The sequence below is a fragment of the Psittacula echo genome (genome assembly GCF_963264785.1).
Source record: "Psittacula echo genome assembly, chromosome: 23".
Taxonomy (NCBI): domain Eukaryota; kingdom Metazoa; phylum Chordata; class Aves; order Psittaciformes; family Psittacidae; genus Psittacula; species Psittacula echo.
In genome coordinates this window covers 3706288-3721771 of record NC_137748.1, presented here as the reverse complement: position 1 = coordinate 3721771, position 15484 = coordinate 3706288, and the positions used below count along the sequence as shown (strand labels likewise).

The 15484-nt window shown below is 46.7% G+C and overlaps 2 protein-coding genes across 2 annotated transcripts; both read right to left on the bottom strand.

Moving 5' to 3' along the window:
* Positions 1-8510: 8510 nt before the first annotated feature.
* HOXB5 (homeobox B5) lies at positions 8511-10270 on the bottom strand (the record flags this gene model as incomplete). The annotated part of the gene is made up of 2 exons (XM_080633383.1): positions 8511-8758; positions 9721-10270. 2 exons carry the CDS (start codon positions 10268-10270, stop codon positions 8511-8513), a joined length of 798 nt encoding a protein of 265 aa, XP_080489509.1.
* A 3257-nt stretch (positions 10271-13527) lies between these two features.
* On the bottom strand, positions 13528-15484 carry HOXB6 (homeobox B6; the record flags this gene model as incomplete). The annotated part of the gene is made up of 2 exons (XM_080633704.1): positions 13528-13787; positions 15076-15484. 2 exons carry the CDS (start codon positions 15482-15484, stop codon positions 13528-13530), a joined length of 669 nt encoding a protein of 222 aa, XP_080489830.1.

The following is a 15484-nucleotide window of genomic DNA, read 5'->3' as shown; positions in this document are numbered from 1 at the left end:
CGCTATCATCCTCTCTCATTTCTGCCCAGCAGCAGAGACTCTTCCTCCCACCTCTTCCCCCCCCCCCTCCCGCCCCTTCCCGCTTTCTTTCTCTCTCCCTCTTTTTTTCCCACTGACATCAGTCTATCAGGGTTATACACAAGACCGAGTCACGCACAGCGTAAACTTTTGACCCTCAACTTTTTGACCCCTCGAGCTATAATGCTGTACTAACAAGCCCCCCAAGACCAGAGTTACCGGCTACGCCTCTAGAAACCAACGCGCTGCTGATTTTCCTATTTTATTTATTTTACTTGGAGAAGAAAGGGAGGGGGGAAAGGACATTTCTTTGTGGGTTTTTTTTTCCCTACCCGAGGAAGAACAAAAAAATCAGAGCTCTGCAAACATCAGATGTTTCTGTCCACATCACCCATTGCTGTTTTAGACCACTGATTTAATTTTACCCTTTTTGCTCCCTCCACATTTTTACATTTAAAAGAACAAAGGTGGAGAAAACCCGCAAGAAATAATATAATTTATTATTTCTCTTTTATTTGGTATTTCCTCGGCGAGGTTTTGACTGCGGTATTTGCTTTGATCTAATTTTGGGGGTGATTTTTCCTCCTTTTTCGGCGGATAAAGAGGGTTCCCGTGCTATTTAGGGAACCTCAGAGGGCTCGGGCAGGGACTGAAGGGCTGCGGGCGGCCGGTCCCACTCCCACCCCAGCCCGGCCCGGCCCGGCCCGGCCCCGCTGGCAGTGAACTTGGTCTGAAGCGGGCTCTGCTGGCTGCTCGGGGACGTTACAGCCGAGGCAGCAGCAGCAAATCCCCCTACCCAGAGCGCCCGTTCCCCCGCTCCATTCCACCACGACCACCCCCCTCTCCACCCCGGTGTTGCAGTCTCCCTACATAAACAGCCCAGATTTGCACCAAACAAAGGTCCTTTCCCCCAAATCCCGGCGCTGTAATTTGTTTTGACTTGAAGGGTATATATGTATGTGTGTGTATATAGAGAGACATACATACACATGTTAAAAAGAGATAAATCAAAGCTGGGGAAAAACCTCGTACTAGTCTTATTCTTTCAACGCTCGCTGTCAAAATAGTTTCTTTTTAAAGCTATTTAGGGTAACAGAACACGGAAAAACTATGCCGGGTGGACACCTCCCGAGTTAAGTTATCAACCTCCTTCCAAATATCATTTATTTAACATTAGGAGAAGAAAGAATGGGAAAAATCAGCTCAGACACCGAAATAGCCACTCTCTGAAAGAAAATTTCATTCTTAAATCCATTCTAGGACTGGAAAGAAACCCCGGAGGAGGAGCCAAAGCTCATAAAAGTCCTTTTCGGGTTCCCTAATTGAGGAGAGACCTTTAGTAAGAGGATTTTAAATAATCCCATCAGCTCGTTCCCTTCAGGTCGGACGTGTAATAAAAAAAGAGGAAGGGACTGGAGGAAAGAAAGAGCAAATCCTCGGCCTGAAATTCAGCTGTGGGGGAGGGAAAAGGGTTCGGGGAGCGGAGCTGGAGGGAAGGGGGGTGGTTTCCTTCGAAAGCTTGGGGGGGGACTGGACACACAGAAGGAGTGTGGGCTGGAGTCATTTACAGGACTATGGCAAAGAAATAGGTGAATAATCAGAGTCGTCCTCTAAATAGACTGAACCACAAGAATTACAGCCTGAGCAGTGCGATTTCTAGTCGCTGCCTCCCTGCCAAGGCAGGAGGGACCCGCCGCCTCCCAACCTTCATTTCTGGGGCCAGAAACAAACAGAACAAGGAGATCCCTTTGGCTTAAATGCCACATTGCTGATGTGTGTCTGTAGTGGAGCAATATGAACCACATCCAGTCCTTCTCCAGCCCTCCCGCTCCGTTATGGCCAGTGCCCAACACATCCGCGCAGTGGGATGGGTACATTAAAAGTAAAAAAAAAAAAAAAAAAAAAAAAAAGAAAGAAAAAGGAAAAAAAAAAAAGGAAAAAAAGAAGGGGTAGAAAATGGGGGGGGGAAAGAGGAAGAATAAAAGAAAGAAAGAAAGAAGGAAAGAAATAAAGAAAAAACCCTGGAGCTTATGTTTTCCTTGCAAAGGTGCCCCGGCAGCCCCCAGGGCCCTCTCTGTGTTGTGATACGACGCTCACCCTCTCCTCCAAGAGAGGCCGGGGCTGTACAAGTCTGCTGACCTCGGAATGATCCCTCTTGCCTATGAATTATTGATGAGATATGAGCTCTGATTTCTCTTTTCAGTATGCAAACCCCATTATACTGTTAAAATGGCGATTTAATCGTTTAGAATAGCTTCGCTTTTTTTTCCCAACTCATTTGTGCCCCTTCCTTTTCATTTAATTCTGTTAATTAAATCCTTTAACAGATTTTAATCACTTTTGGTTGAATAAAATAAGACATCATACACATCTGTAACTAGGTTACCTTGGCGAAGTTTGGTTTTGGTGGGGTTTCTTTGTTTTGGGGTTGTTTTTAGTTTGCTCTGCTTGCTCCTTTGGGTGAGGTTTCTAAAACCTAAGAGGGAGGGAATTTTCTTTTCTGTTACCCTGAACCCGGTGAGCAAAGAAAGTCTAAAACACAGGAAAGCTTGAGGAAAAAGAGCCCTACAAAATAAATACATCAATAAAACCGTGACATTCACAGTGGCCTGACAACGGCGTTGCAACCTCGGGCTGCCTTTTGCATTGAAACGCTCCCCAAACCACTCACAAATGCATTTCCCCACCCTCCTATTTATTGCTGAACGATCCTAAGAACCAAAATGAGTATTTTACGGGTGAAATTTCATCTATTTTTTGCCCTTCAGTAGCAGTCTGAGTGCGGGGGTCCCTGGCCCGCCCTGGAAGACACTCCAAAAGGCAGCTTGAAGGGAGCTGGAATTAATACAGATGCTCAGCTTGGCTCCTTCAGGCTGTGGAGCCTGGGCTGGCTCTTGGGTGAGAAATAACTGCTGTGGGGTTTGGTTTTTTTTCCCCTTCAAAGCAGCAGTGAGGTTTCTATAACGTTTACTAAACGAAATAGGAAACCTTCAGAGAACGGGGAAAGCTGAAGAGAGAGGACAGGGAGCAAAAATAGGTGTAAGGTCATATGGATGCATTTATTTTTAGATGTGAGAGGTGCTGTGGAACAGGTAAGCTCCTGAGGAGGCTTCTCCGATCTCTAGGAGCCTTCATTCACTAGGGGCAAGCAGCCCCCATCTACCTCACCAGACCCGGTTTTGAGGAGTCACACAGAGGCTTCCCCCATGTGTACCCGCAGTCCTGACAGAAAGATCTGCAAAACCAAGGGTTTATAAAAGGAGATTTTCCTTGTAAGCAGCAATCATGTGCTAGAGATTCTCCATATTCTTAGAGCCGTTATTAAAGCACTTTGTATTTATTCTGTCTTCTACAGCTACAGAAGAACTAATTGTCCCATGTCTGATGTATGCCATTAAAGTGAGAGAAACGATGAAAAATGCAAAGGAAAATCCCCGCCTACCTGCACGGTCAGAGCTCCGTTTTCCTGTTTACTCTCCTTATACTTCCTTTTCACCAGCAACAGGGAGATCTTTTTTTTCCCCTTTCTTTAAAGAATGGGGAGGGAGGGAGGGAGGGGGGAAGCCTGTGCTAAGCTTGTGACCCCTTCCAGACTGTAAAATGGTAGACAATGATCCCTGCTTATGCCTCACAGGAAGCTGGAGGTTAATGCCATGTAAGAGAAACAAAATCCCTAAATAAACCATGCAAAATCCAGCTTGTAAAAAACCCCAAACAAATCCTATCTTAAAAATATGCTACATGCTGCAGGTAGAAAGCAGATCTCAGACAGAGAGGACAAGGTTTATTGAAAGTAATAGGAAGGGTGATATTATCATGACAGCAACAAAATCCAGTCCCTCTTCCTTTGTGGTGACACAGGCCACTGCCATCCCTGCACCAGGGATGCTCAAATCAAAGGGGTGGTACAGGGTTGATCCCTGTTGTCACCCCTACAGGCACCTCTTCTTCACCGCAAAGTCCTAGGGCTAAACTGCATTGCAAGTTCCCCTTGGGCTGGCTGTCCTGATATGCTTATATTTTCCCCTTGGAATAGCATGCTGTGTACACCAAAGGGTTAGGAACTGTGGTATGTAAGAAGAAAACCACTTGTGCTGCCTGTGATCAGAGTGGTTTTGGGAGGAAACTTTGCCTGGGACTGTATAAAACCCTTGGAATGGGATGTGGGGATCAGTGGTGCAGATGATAGACGGGGAAGAGGTGGATGAACGGATGGATCTATGGCTACATGGATGGATGAATATATTTTGGAATCAGGGTGTTTATGGGTACATGCTTGCATTGAACATACAGTTACATTTCAAACATACATTGAGGTGAAGAGGTAACACTTTTCTTGCTTAAACCACTACTTCTCATTTGAATCAGGAGAAATTATTTCTAGTCACCAGTAGAGACCAAGAGGGTAAGGAATTAGAAGGCCATCGCTTGGTCTAACCCCAGCAGGATCACATGCCTCTCCCCACATCCCTTCTCCTTCCAGCACTTCTAACCCTGTGTAGACAAACCATCTGCAGCTTGAGGGGCTAAATTCACCTTTCAAGGTCATGTCATCGAAGCCCTTTAGGATCTCATGAAATATCTTTTTTATTAATTCAAAAAGCAGGCGTCCAGCTCGCACAGAGATTAGGGAGAGGCTGCTCAGCATAAAACCAGACTGCTGAATAGGAAAAGCTCCCTGCACCACACTTTCCTTCCTTGAATTTCCAGCTTTTAGAATCTGTGTTTACAGGTTTTCAGAGCAGAGGGTTCCAGGATTGCACTGGCCACCCTCTGACTGCTCAGGGAGAAGCCAGAAGTTCAAATGATGATAGCAAAGATATAAGGAGACACATGGAGTAGGACAGGAAAAACAGCCCAAGGAAGGAAAAGCAATCTCCGAAGTGTGCTAAAGGGGGACATTCTGCTTTGTGTAAAAGAGACGGACATGTGTCCACCAAATGTTGTCTTACCGTAAAAAGGAGGGGGAAAGAAAAGCTTGTGAGTGCTCCAAATTCTACCGCCCCCCCCCGCCCTTCCCTTCCCCAGCACCTCCGCTTTGAACTTTCTTGTTTAAAAATTGATTTTACTTTTGAAACAGAGATGGGGGGGGAATTGATGTGAGTTGGTTCAGGTGTGGACAAAGTGTCCCCCACCTCTCCTGCAAATGTGGCGACTAGGCTTGCAAAATAAGCAACCTCTCCAGAGTTGGCTTATGGGGTTCTCCCCCCTCTCTATTTGGCTTTATCAGCCCTATTTTGCTCGCTTTTGCCGGAGCCCACGGCCGGGGCCACCTGCCCGGCCAGCCCCAGCACAGCCCTTTGCCCCTCACCCGCGCAGGCTCCGCGCTCCTGCCCTTCCATCCAACTTGTTTATTTTCCCAAAGCCAAAGGCTGCTGTCTGCCTTTTCCAGAACGATGTCAGCCCTGAGAGGGAGAAAAGGAAATCTGGAATGTATCGGTGAGCTCAGTAAGGTTTGGAAGCTCTGCCTGCAAACTGCAGCCTCTCTGATTATTTTTCTGTAGCACTTCAGGACAGGCTGGAGACATAACAGCGGTCAGTCAGTGGCTCCATATGAGAGAAACGAACTACGGGAATATGAGGACACTCATTTGTATTATTAGGGGTGAAAAAACCCCGAGGAAACCCAAGAGGGGGGAGGGGGGAAGGAAAAAAAGGGGGAAAAAAGGGGGAAAAAAAGGGGAGGAGAAAGGGGGGGGAAGCCCTGGGGCAAAAAATACCGGTCTCTACACAGGCCGAAAAGAAACAAAAAAGTGCATTTCTATGGCAAGAAGGTGAAAATAATGAAGATCAAAAGGTGTTAACACCCTGAAAAGCACAGGCAGAATATCGCTGATTGAAATGCAAAGTCATGGTTCAGGTTTGTGGCTATTTGCGAGCAGTTCGAAACGCACCGAAATCGCCTCCAATAAACGCGCAAGAATGGCGAAAGATAAACCCAAACTTTGGCTGAAGTACACATGTCCCCCAGCAAAGACAGGATGGAGTTGCCGTGCAATGATAATGAATCTCTACAGCTTCTCTATTTCTCCCGCTGCCACAAAGTTTACTTGCGGGCCTCGAAGCTGTGATGGAAATGTAATGCAATTCCAGCTCTCGGGAGGATAAGAATTAAGACCTTCTTAAAAGTGAGAAATAAAGCTCTGAAAGAGAGACAGACCCTCTTTCCTCCCCGCTCAGCCTTTAGCCATATCAACCCTTTAAAATAGTTTAAGCAGATAATATTTCAGAACTTACTTTCAGGACTCCAGTCTATTGGCTTCCTGGACTGAAAACTGGACCCGCAAAACATGTTCCCTGCAATTGCAACGTTTATCTCATCTGGAAAAGTGCTCACCCATTGCTGCCCCTTACAAGCCAAACCAAGCAGTTAAAGTGTCACTTAACATTCTAGAGAATGTGAAATATATTGTACATTGTCAACTCCCCAAAACCATAAAACTAACTTTATGGACCTCACGTGACTTTTGAGAGCCAGTGAGGGGTATCTGTCTGAGGTCTGGGCGATTTTTACGATCTAACTTCTAGATAAAACCCTATCCATTTGACATCTAAATGTCATACCCACTTTTGGTATAGTTTGCTATTAGTGAAAAAAAAAAAAAAGAAAGAAAAAAAATCAAGGGAAGGCGAGCAAATGGTTTGGGACCTGACAGTCCACTTCACATCCCTCTCAAAATCACTTAAGAAGTACCTAAACAGTGGGAGATTAAGTTTGGTAAGTTTTAAGCTCCAACTTTACTTGCTACGAACAAAAAGCCTAAGCTGTATTGTAGAGATGTCAGTGGCGTTTTGCCAAATCGAGCGACTTTAAACCGGAGTATCTCGTGCCTTGTGAGATTCCCTAGGTAGCAAAATGGCAACATTTGCCATCTTTGATGATGTTAAATAATCTGCAGCCAAAATGACTTGTAGTGAATGTCAGTAGTTACAGAGATGTTATTTACGTGTTAAGCAGGAGACTAGGAGTTAAAAGCAGTTAAGCACAACAAACCGAGGACGAGAGACAGCAGAGTTGGGGTGTAGCTGAGCACAGAAATGTATGCTGTATATATCCATGTTTATTTATATATATTTCAAATATATCTACCCAAAACACACCGATCTGTGATTCTATAGAGCGCAGGTTTATGTGTACGTGTGTGTGGGCATAAATACCTCTGGCTTTTCAAATGTGCGTGAGTGTATGTAGATCTAATTCCTGAAATGCACGTAAATCTGCGTTTATAACGCGGGGTTGCAACTTGAAGTACTGGAAACCAGTTTGTCTGCTACCGTGGGTTGGGGGGATCGGCGGTGTTTTGGGGAGACGGTGTTCGGGGAGGTGTGAAGGGCTGCGGTTTGTGTCCGGCCGGTGCCTGGAGGGCGTTTGGTGTGAATATTTGGTGGTTTTGAGCTCCCCAGAGCTGCCCAGGAGAGGCTAGGGCTCTGCTGAGCGTTCCTCGCAGCGGCTCAGCCCCACGCCAGGCATCTCCGCGGCTCCAGCATAGGCTGCGAATCTCAGAGCTTGTGGATAAAGTGCAACTGGGAGCCTTTGTGAGTAGGAGAAACGTTTATTTGACTTCAAGTAAAGCTACAAACAAATACAAAAAGCTTATTGGCGAAGTACTAACAGGCAGCTAGACATGACAGATGCCATTTTTACACATAACATTGCATTCACTCTGCCCACTACAAACCGTCTATTAGTCACATCAGAAATATTTCTAGTATTTACAGACATTAGAGCACTCTATTGTTGGTCCGATTTTATACATATTTTTTTCTTTTATAATAGTGAAGTTTACCCACGTCTAAGAGTACGTCTTGGAATTAGGCTGGGACTCGAAATCCTGGCCTGAAGTTTGAACTAAAACACAGACTGGACAATTTTAAGACAGATACAAGAGCTTTTGCCTTTTTTTTTTTTTTTTCCCCTCTCTTTTTGCCTTTTTTTTTTTTTTTTTACATTTTTGTTTGGGTTTTTTTAGCTTTTTTTTTTTTTTTTTTTCTGCCACTATAGTGCAGGAACCCCCTTTTTTAGCTTAGGCAGAGAACAACTCACCCAAAAGCAGTAAACTCAGGAAAGGGGGGGGGGGGGCATAAAGAAAAGAAACCGAACAAATAAACAACCGTATCTGTTCTCGATTTATAAATAAGTTATAACATTTAAAGGGCTCACATAAAACATGCTAGCTTTCCAGAAAGCATCAAGAGAGCACGGACACAGACATTTAGAAGAACAAGAGCATGAGGAGCATCTGGAAATAAAATTTAATTATATAAAAAAAAGGAAAAGATTTAAACCCCCAAATTTAATAACAAACAGAACACGACATGGACTCAGTCCTGGGATAACGGTACCATACGCGTTGGTTTAGAATATCAACAACATGCCGAAAAGAAGGTGCCTCACTGTACAGTACTCGGAAACTAAGATCTGCGCTTTATTTATTTATTTACGGATTTCTTTCTCGCCTCCTCTTCTTCCCTTGATATTCCTCCTCTAGACTTTATGGCTGAAAGGCGCTGCCCGCCGAGGCTAAGCTCATGCTTTTCAGTTTATTATCCTTCTTCCATTTCATCCTCCTGTTCTGGAACCAGATTTTGATCTGGCGCTCGGAGAGGCAGAGCGCGTGAGCGATCTCTATTCTCCTCCTGCGGGTGAGATATCTATTGAAGTGGAATTCCTTTTCCAACTCCAGGGTCTGGTAGCGAGTGTACGCTGTCCTCGCCCTCTTCCCGTCTGGTCCAGTCATGTCTGAATAACACGGACAACAGCGGGGTTGGGGTTTTGCTTTCTGCTAAGATTTTTGTTATCCTTAAGGCTATATAGATAGATATATATATTGTAAAACCGAGGTAAAATACTCGCCTTCTTAGGGCAGCTTGGAATGTTGCTTATTGCCCAAATAACACCCCCCCCTTTCTCGCACACCCCCAGACACGTGCAAACCCCCCCACCCTCGGCCCCTCTAGAACCGACATTCCCAACTCAGTGTTCATAATTTATCTGGAGAAGCGAGATTTTGCATCTCCCCTTTCCCCCCCCCCTCTGCCCGGGTGTTTCTGGGTCTGTTTGCAGGGGATTCAGGTTTAAGGCTCTTTTCTCCAGGAGAAAACCGGGCCGAGTGTGTGTGTGTAGTTGGGGGTGGGTGGGGAGTGATGGTGTCTCGCTGTTCCTCTGTATCTCCTCGCAATTTTGGTTTTGTCAAGAGCAGATTGTCAAGAATACACCCAGCAAAATAAGAGCAGGAAAGGACTGAGAGACCCATCTGTGCATATAATGCCATTTTAATGGTCAATTCTTTCTTTTCCTCTACCCCCCCCCCCCCCCGCAAGGAACACCCCCTTCCCTCAATTTTTAAATTGACTTCTCCCACCATCCACATAGAGCTACGAGCTGAAAATAAGCGCCCATTTCGCGAAGAGAATAGCGAAAGTAAAATAAAATCGCCCCCCCACCCCACCCCTTCGAGGCGCCAGAGGCAGCTTTAAAGCAGCGATCAGAGCAAGAAATACAAAAGCAATAAATAGCTGCGTTTCTGATCAAAGCGCCTCCACGGAATAAAAGGAAGGAGAGAAAAAAGGGAGTGGGGGGGTGGGGGGAGGAGGAAAAGGGGAAAGGAAATTAAAAAACACACTAAAACACGAGAGAAAAGGAGAGGGGTGTGAGAAAATAAACAACAACAACGACAACGACGGAAAAAGAAGTAGCTGTACCATGGCTAATGTGAAGTTTCCTCATCCAAGGGAATATCTGAGGTGCCTGCCCTTCTGTTGCTGCGGTGGAGGTCGCGATGGGCTCTGCCTGTGCTCGGGGGATGCTGCTGCTTATTGGAGTGCCCTCGTCGGCTCCCGAGGACGCGCTGGTCTCGTCTAGTTCTGTGAAATTTGTGTTGGTGGTGCTGGCAGAAGGAGCTTGGTCGGAGGGGGACGGGGCGGGTTTGCCTCCATGGCTTTCGCTGTTGGAGCAGGGAAGGGAGTCGGGAGAAGATAAGGAGCAGCTAGACGCCTGTCTAAACCTGCTCTCCTGAGCTGGAGAAGGGAAACCGCGGGAGCTCTCCCCCACAGCCCCAAAGTGGCTGGAGGAGGCTGAGCGGTTGATGCTAAGGTCCATCCCATTGTAGTTGTAGCCATAAGAGCTGGAATGCATGGTGCTTGAATCTCTGTAAGAACCGTTCATGGAACTGCTGGTCCCATAATTTAGTAACTGATAGTCGGGGCCATTTGGGTAGCGCCCTGAGAACGAGTTTACAAAGTAAGAGCTCATTTGGGTTATTTTGGAGGGCTTGATTTGTGGCTCGTGGTCGTTATAACCCTGTGCTTGACGATTTATGATGTATTAATGAATTATAGCGATGCACTGTACTTCGTTTTTGCTATGTATGCGGCCAAATATGGGGGGGGGGGGGGAGGGTGGGGGGTGCGTTTGGGAATCACGTGCTTTTGTTGACCAGTCGTAAATTCTCACTGATGACCTCAAGAGGTAATTCATGCTCTATGGTTACAAATAATGACGATCGCGGAGTCGTTTAGGCCCGAGTCGGTGCGCGGCGCCCCGAATCCCCGTGCGCGCCGCCGCCGCGCTCGCCCCCCACCTTGGCGGAGCGCGCCACCTGCCGGCCGAGCGGGGCGCCGCGCCCAGGGGGGCTGGAGGAGGGGAACACCCCCGTACCCCCAAATCCACCCTCCGCTACACATTCCCGTTCTTCTATATTCCTTTTCCTTCCTAAAAATCAACGCTGAGATGAAAGCGGGGGCGGTGGTGGTGGTGGTGTCTCGCCTCGGCTGGCGTGTCCGCGCTCCCCCCCCGTGGGTCTTCTCGCCCAGCTCCTTTTCTTTATTAAACTCTTAATTTCTTCCTTTGTGACACCGTTGGGAAGTTCGGAGGCAGGGAGCGAGGTGCCTTGAGCACGGGGGGGGGTCTTCTCTGCACGGGGAAAGGGGGTACGGTGAAGCTGTGCCGGGGGTGCGCGGCTGCGTGGGGTTATTTCGCGTGGTTACGGTCAGAAAAGTCGAGCGTTGCTGCACCCTGAGCGTGGACCAGGGATGCGATCGCACCTTAATTCTGGAAGGAAAAAAAAAAAAAAAAAAAAAAGAGGAAAGGGGGAGAAATAAATGGGGAGAAAGGAGAAGAAGGGAACGTCCAGCCGATGGAAGTATTGACAACGTCGCTTTTGGGATATTCTCGTTCCTGAGCGTTTCGCTTCCTCTTTGAACACAGCATTGTGCTACGTGCTTTTTCCTTTCCATTTGTTAACCTGCAAGGAATATTGGGGAGCAAAAGCACTCTGAAACTGGTAAAATTGGGAAAAACGTTGTGAAAAAACGGTGCTTTGTTAGGCATTACTTCCTTTTTATTTTCCCCTTCTTCTCTTTTCTCTCTCTCCTCTTTCTTTCTTTTTCTTTCTTTCTTTCTTTCTTTCTTTCTTTCTTTCTTTCTTTCTTTCTTTCTTTCTTTCTTTCTTTCTTTCTTTCTTTCTTTCTTTCTTTCTTTCTTTCTTTCTTTCTTTCTTTCTTTCTTTCTTTCTTTCTTTCTTTCTTTCTTTCTTTCTTTCTTTCCTTTTTTTCTTCCCAAGGCAGTTTAGGAATTTCATATGCTTGTCTGCAACTCATTGGAAATTATGCGCCATATTGAAAGTGACATATAATTATAATAATTACGGGCAATGAAAAGCGTGGCAATAATAGTAAATGTCCTACAGCTGTGAAGCTTCTGCATGAATTGATTTTAAAAGTGAGTGACATTAAACCAGCTTGTGGCACGGGGGAATGCATTCATACATAGGTATTCCGTGTGGGGAGTGGGAAAGGGAATGGGAGCCAGGAGGTATCCTCGTTCCTCGCGTTTTCCCCTCATGGAGCTGCAGAAAACTGTATCCGAAACAGCCTGGGCTGGTCGCTTGTTTCCACTCCTAACCCTCAGCAGAACAAGCACTTCCTTTCGTTTAATCCCCCAAACCCAGGAAAAGTTTGCTGTTTGCAGCAGGAGGTTCCTCCTTGGCCAGAGCAGGAGCGATCCCCAGCCCACCCCCAGCACGGGAGAAGTCACTGGAAACGCTTTCCAGATCAAATAAAAATCTGCTCTTCTAAAAAAGCTCTTCAGACTTAGTTTAGATTTTTTTCCACCTTTTTTTTCCCCTCTAAATGCAGGCTGTATTCCCGAAGCTGGGAAGCTACTCGTTTCGCAGGGCAAATTCCCTTGAAATCTGGACTTTTTTGCAATGCACCTCACTTTGATTTGGGGATATGAAGTAAGGGACCAGATGTTTGAAAGATGCTAGGCAAATGTTAGGTATCTTTGGTAGATAAATGAGAGCATATTTTTGCCTGTTTCCTTGATTTATTATGTATATGGAGAGCATTTCGTCATAACTCTTTGTACTGTAACAATAAAAAAGAGCGATACTAAAGCAGAATGTCAGCGAGGAAATACTATTGGTGAAAGGGCTTCCATTTACGATTAGACAAAAAGAGGGAAAATCAGATTTATCTCTCCACTGTAACTTCCGTGTGCTTGGAGTTGCTTGTCCTTGCAGATTAGAAGACATTGTCAGGCAGAGAGCAGCAAGGCTTTCGTTACAGCTCTCTGCTCCTTAAGAATGGCAAGTTCCCTATGGAAAAGGGAAAGATAAGAAGAAGAGCAATAATAATAATAGTAATAATGACAGGGTGGTGTGCGTGAGCTCGAAGACTTTGTTTTTATTAGAGAATTCCATGGTCATACCTAAGACAAACTTCAAACACAACACGTACAAAAATTAATAAAATAGAACTTTTTGCCGTTGCTGTTGTTGCTTTTGCATCCTTTTAGGTAGTACTCGTTCATTCAGTAGATTTTCCTTAAAAAAAAATAATATATATATAAAAGAAACAAAAAACCCCAAACAAAATCCCAAAAATAAAACAAATTCCGAAGACCCCAGGGCTTGATTAATTTACCAAAGGAGCAAAAAATGAGATAAAAACTCAACTATGTCAACCGTGCAGGAAACATTTTTACAAAATTAAGACAATAAACACCCCAAATGACATATATTGCAGCACTTCCATTAAATACAAGAGTTAGCAGGTTACTAACAGTGACACCAAGGGTAGAAACACAGGTAGGAGTCCTTATTTTTTTTGTCTTTTCTCTTTCCTTTTATTTCCCTCCTCCTCTCGCTCTCTTCACTTTTGTATTATTATTATTATTATTTGGGGGGGGGGGGGTAAGAGGGAGGCTTGGGAAGGAAGAAAAATCATTAAAAACGCATCTAGAAGCCTGATTTTTTTCCCCCTTTTCTTTTTCCCCCTGTTTTTTCTTGGACACGCCAGAACACTGGGAACAAGAATCCATGGCATTGGTGGCCCAAACTTTCTAGCTGTGGCCGCTGCTCAGAGGGCTTGTCCCACCAATGTGCAGGTTCTCCCTGTGCTCGCAGCCAGCCCACACCCCCCTCATCCTCTCGGCTCTCACACACTCACTCCCTCCCTCTCTACTTCTTTAACGTGTTCTTGTTGTGGGGGGGGTTTTAAATAATACTTTCACTCCGCCGTTTTCTCCTCCTCCTCCTCCGCGCTCAGTTGCGAGGAGTTGAGTAATTTATTCTCTTTTTTCCACTTCATCCTGCGGTTCTGGAACCAGATTTTGATCTGCCGCTCCGTCAGGCAGAGGGAATGGGCGATCTCGATCCGCCGGCGCCGGGTCAGGTAGCGGTTGAAATGAAATTCCTTCTCCAGCTCCAGTGTTTGGTAGCGGGTGTAGGTCTGGCGGCCTCGGCGGCCGCTGGGCCCAAAGGAAGAACCTGTGACACCCGCAAAAATAAAAAGGAAACAAATAGGAAACAAATAGGGAAAAAATAAGGGGAGGGGAAGAGGAGGGAAGGGAAGGGGAAGGGGAAAATAAAAGAAATTAAAGGAAAAAAAAAAGGGGGTGGGGGAAAGCCCCGCGGTTTAGTGGAGCCGCGGAGATACCGCATAATCCGCGTGATTCTAAACCCCGCACCACGGTGTGTGCCCGCTCCCCTGCCCTCCAAAGGCTTTGGCCAACCCATCGGCCTGTGACCCCCTCCGTGCGCGCAAGGGAGCTCCCCTGGCCGGGCCGCACCCGCGGAGGATCCGCAGCCGCGCTGTAGGCAGGGTTCATGCTGAACTGGCCCGGCTGCAGGCAGGGCTGGGGAGACAGGGCAAGATCTATCTGATTCCGGGATGAAAAATCGCAAGGTGTTCTCCCCCCCCGCCCGCCCGCGCTGTTTTCCACCCTACCGGCAACTGTAATAGATCGGAGCATTTAAGCAATAATGAAGTGAATCGATCTGCCCAAACTCTGCATTAAAGAGGACACAACACTTTATGTCCCTGCGCTAATGGACGTCAATTTGGAACTTAAAAGGCAACAAATGCATCTAAACATGGGAAGGAGGGTGGTGAGCCTCTATTATTTCCCCCCCCCCCTTTTTTTTTTTTTTCCTGATTAAGGAAACAGCACTTAAAGAAGTCATATATCACCAGGGGGTGGAAAAAAAATTCTCCCCAGGCAGACTTTTCATTATGTGTGAGTTTCATTAAAAATGTAGCTCTCTCCTTTCAAATATTTAAACACTTTTATATGATTTCAGTCCAGATCGGGCAGCCACCGAGAAAGGAGCTGCGTGGGGGTGTGGGTCCTTGTGTGTGTGTGTGTAAAGTCATCCAGATCTGATTTAGAAAAGATATCTCCCTGTGCGTGTGGAGGAAAGACAGAGACAAATCGCTGTAGCTGAGTGACACGCAAAGTGGAATGTGGGGGGAAATCAGAAAGGGGGGCGGTGTTGGAGAAATACTGTATTGGGGTTTAAATGGGGGGGGGCAAACTTTTTAAGTGTGTGTGTGGGGAAGTTCTGAGGGGGAAATACTTGAGCGGTGGGAAGTTTTGGTGCGTGTCAGGAGCAAGTTGGAGCGTCTCATGCCGCCTAACTTCCCCGCTGGAAGTTTGGGCTCCAAAGTGAAGCTTATTCCTGCTTCCCTCGCGCTCTCTCTCTCTCCCTGGCGGTAACAAATAAGAAAGGGGGGGAGGAGATTGATGTATTTATTTCTGTAAAAGAGTAAACTCACTATTGCAAGAGTTCATCCGCTGCATCCAAGGGTAAACCGGGGCGGAACATTTTGGCTCCTCGCTCTCTCCGAAGGCGGCTTTGCCGTGCGCGCAGTCCGCCGTGCGCGGCTCGGGGCCGAGGGGCGCCTCGTCCAGCGCCGGGGGGGCACAGGCGGGGTCCTTCTCCCTGAAGAACCCTCCAGCCCCGTAATCACAGGCGGAGCCGCGGCTGTAGGCTCCGTTGCTCTGCTGGTAGTAAGGGGAGGAGGTGTAGCCCTTCTCCTGGACGCCCGCTGCTCCATAGGTGGTGGGGTAGTGCCTCAGAGGGTCCGCGTAGCCCGAGGGATACAGCGGGATCTGTCCCAGGAAGGGCTCCTGCCCCGCCGCCAGACTCACCGGGAAGGTCGAGTTGACAAAATAAGAACTCAT